This window comes from Gossypium hirsutum, chromosome D12 (assembly GCF_007990345.1).
Source record: "Gossypium hirsutum isolate 1008001.06 chromosome D12, Gossypium_hirsutum_v2.1, whole genome shotgun sequence".
Taxonomy (NCBI): domain Eukaryota; kingdom Viridiplantae; phylum Streptophyta; class Magnoliopsida; order Malvales; family Malvaceae; genus Gossypium; species Gossypium hirsutum.
In genome coordinates this window covers 45,960,199-45,963,439 of record NC_053448.1, presented here as the reverse complement: position 1 = coordinate 45,963,439, position 3,241 = coordinate 45,960,199, and the positions used below count along the sequence as shown (strand labels likewise).

The window sequence follows — 3,241 nt, the reverse complement described above, 5'->3', positions numbered from 1 at the left end:
TCCACTAAAGACAATACTTGCTGAGAGGTTTGTTGACTCCAAATAGATAATACTTCGTAAACATTTTTCGAAAAAGTGAAAAACTCTCAACTAAAAAAGGTGCAACAAGCTTGAATGACTATAACTCTACTTAGATCTGTTTTGTTGAGAATCTGTATTATTTTATGCATATAAGAAAACATTGATAAAAACAAACAATAAATATGTATTGATGTAATAAATAGAAATACGACAATGATTTATTTGACTTAATCAAAAAATAAATTTAGAAGGTAAGAGTGTGAGTTGTGTTAATAGAAGAAGTGTCCCTTGGCACTGATTAAAGCATAGTATATTTTAATGTTTTGACATATATTCCTGCTTAGCTAATCACAGCATTATTTTATCCAAGCAATACAAAACAACTGTACCGTAGAGGAGAAACAAACATAACTAACGATTGTGTTTTATTAGGGGAAGCGATGCTGCAAATTTGCTGAATTCATTTCCAAAGGGACAAACAAAGTATAAAATGTGAAACGAGAACTCCCCAACTCCTTTTATTACTAAAAGAAGCTTGCTATCTTTTAACAAAACATAAAACATGTTTTTGTCTGTGCTTAAAGGCCCTAAAAAAATCCTGTACTGGTGAAAAGCATGAGGTTGATTGCTCCAAAAATCCTGTGAAACAAAACGTCATAGTTTGATCTAAAAACCTCCTTAGCCATGCAAACATGCACACCGGCAAAGAATGGGTTTACCACTAAAAGAAAATTGATCCTATAATTCACCTATTAATCTTCATCTTTCCAAAAGAAATGTTTCATTGGACAAGAAGGTGAAGAAGCAGAATTGTGTTGTTTTGCGAGATCAGAATCCAGCTGGTTTTGATTTTGATGGGAGAAAGGAAGATTTGAAGGAAAAAGTAGATTGTTTGTGGTATCTAAATCATCCCAAACAGGACTACCAGGTCCAAAACCTGCTGGAATTGCATTGAACCAAGCCTCTGCCATGGCTCCCCACTCCATTTCCTCACAACTACAAACGCCTTCTCCTGCTCCAAAACCCTCTGTTGTCATCCCTGAACTACTGTCAGGATTATCTCCTTCAGGTGGCCGCACCGTTTCCATTTCTACAGACTGCAAATCTTGGTCTTCTTCAGGTTCTTGTTGTGGAAGGTTCTGAGTCTGGTTTGGCTTTGAACTTTGATGGGGAGTCTGTGGAGACGAAACCGGTGAACTTGGGGCTGTGGACGTAACTTTATCCTTATTGACGAAAAGCTCCGGGAAATTGAGCCTTGCATTCTCTCCTCTAAGCTTGAATGCTTCGCGATCATAGGCTAAGGCAGCTTCTTCAGCCGTATCAAATGTGCCAAGCCAAAGACGAGTCCTGTTTCGAGGAAGACGAATTTCAGCAACCCATTTGCCCCAATGCCTCTGCCTTACTCCCCGGTAAAGCTTAGTAGCATTTATCGGTTGCACAGGCGACCTAAGCAATTGTCTACGATTCTGCCCCAGCCTGCTCATCATCATTAAGCTCCCTCTCGGACTCAAATTCAATACATTACTCCAGTACTGAACAAGTTGCTGAGGCGGTAGTGATGATTCTCCTGAAAACATTGGCTGGTAAACACCATCATGTTGCTGCTGAGGCGTAAAGGAAACCATATGTTGCTGATGTTGCGGTAATGGCAGGAGAGTTGGATTATTTCCGTATTGTTGAGATAAGTACATTGGCTGCTGAGATGCATCAAAAGCATAAGGCAAAACCAGTCTAGATGGTTGGAATGAAGCATCGGATGAAACAGAGCAAGAAGACGATTGATGAGGTAAAGAAGCTGAGAATTGAAAAGAGGCTTCACGTTCAGGGCTACGTATCTTCTTGATAGGCCTTTTAGACATGGAAGCTTCATAAAAAACTGGCCTCCATTCATGCCTCTCCAATCCAAAATCAACATTCTTGTCTTTGCCGATCTCCAAAACTTGGTCTCTTGGCATCTTGATTGCCTCATCACCGTCACCTGTCTTGGATTTGCCAATATTATTTGCTGCTGCCATTGATACTAATAAGCACCGCCTTTCTCTCTCTATATATAAATAAAAACTTGATAGCTTTAAGATGGGACGAGTAATCAATAACTATGTTGGTATTGCAGGGGAGGGAGGGACTCTTGGTTTGTGAGAGAGATAGAAGTAGCGAATTTATACAAGTCTCGTACCTCTAAGTTGGTATCCGGGGACCAACATCAGGTTGACTTTCATTCTTTCTATTAAAATATAAAACTATGTTGCCAACCGCACACGAAAATGCACATTTGTGCATAAGATTTTTCAACCTTTAAACCCATATATATACTATAATAACGAATTAAAATGGCTTGACAAAACCATGTATAGCCATGGGTGTAAAACTGGTGGCGTGCACACTAAAATTAGCTAAGGTTTGCTTTCGGTGAAGGAAATTAGAAAGAAAAAGAAATCCGATGCATTAGTTAATTAATTGAATTTTTTCTTTTTATTGTTAGAAATATTTTCATATTATACTCAACCTTTTTATGAAAAGAATAAAAAAGTCCATGAACAGGTGTGAGTGGTAAGGGTGGAAATCGTGGCCTGAGAAGTCGGTGAAAAAGGGCACGTGTCATCACATCCTCCCACATTTTCCCTTTTTTATTATTTAATTTTATAATCATTACCTTCATTCATCAACGACAGGAACAGCCAAAGTTTTAGAACAACAAAAATATCTGTGTCTTTCTTTCCCCAACTCATGTTAATCCTTCTTCAAATATATGTCTAACTTTCGTTACCCAACCTTCTTTGATTAGGTTTATATAATCGGTAGTTAATGAGTGATTAAAACTGACAGGCTTGTCAAGAAGATGTTAAAAGGAAGCTTCAACCACTGCTCCAAGTAAATCTCAACAACCACATTATTTTTAAGCTTTCAAATTTACTATCAAACTTCATTTGAATTTTAATTTTTTAATAAATATATATAAAATTTCTTTCTGCGCCATAACGTAGTGTCATTTATGCCATTATCTCCTTCCATAGAAGTGGGTGCAACTACGACTTTAGAAGAACTTCCATTCAACAACCTAAGAGTTTGGTAGGATCGAATTGAAAGAAGTTTCCACCAAACGTGTAGACCCTTTGGTATTGACACGTGTAATCTAATCATGAGTTATGCTTCTGAAAAGACGAAAAATATCTGGAAAAGGAAATTCCTTCCATGTCTCACATCACATCCACTGGGAATT

General features: G+C 37.8%; 1 protein-coding gene across 1 annotated transcript; it reads right to left on the bottom strand.

Moving 5' to 3' along the window:
* Positions 1-412: 412 nt before the first annotated feature.
* Positions 413-2,296, bottom strand: LOC107946160 (ethylene-responsive transcription factor ERF054). The gene has a single exon (XM_016880380.2). It carries the CDS (start codon positions 2,034-2,036, stop codon positions 774-776), a length of 1,263 nt encoding a protein of 420 aa, XP_016735869.2. The 5' UTR covers positions 2,037-2,296; the 3' UTR covers positions 413-773.
* Between the last annotated feature and the right edge of the window lie 945 nt (positions 2,297-3,241).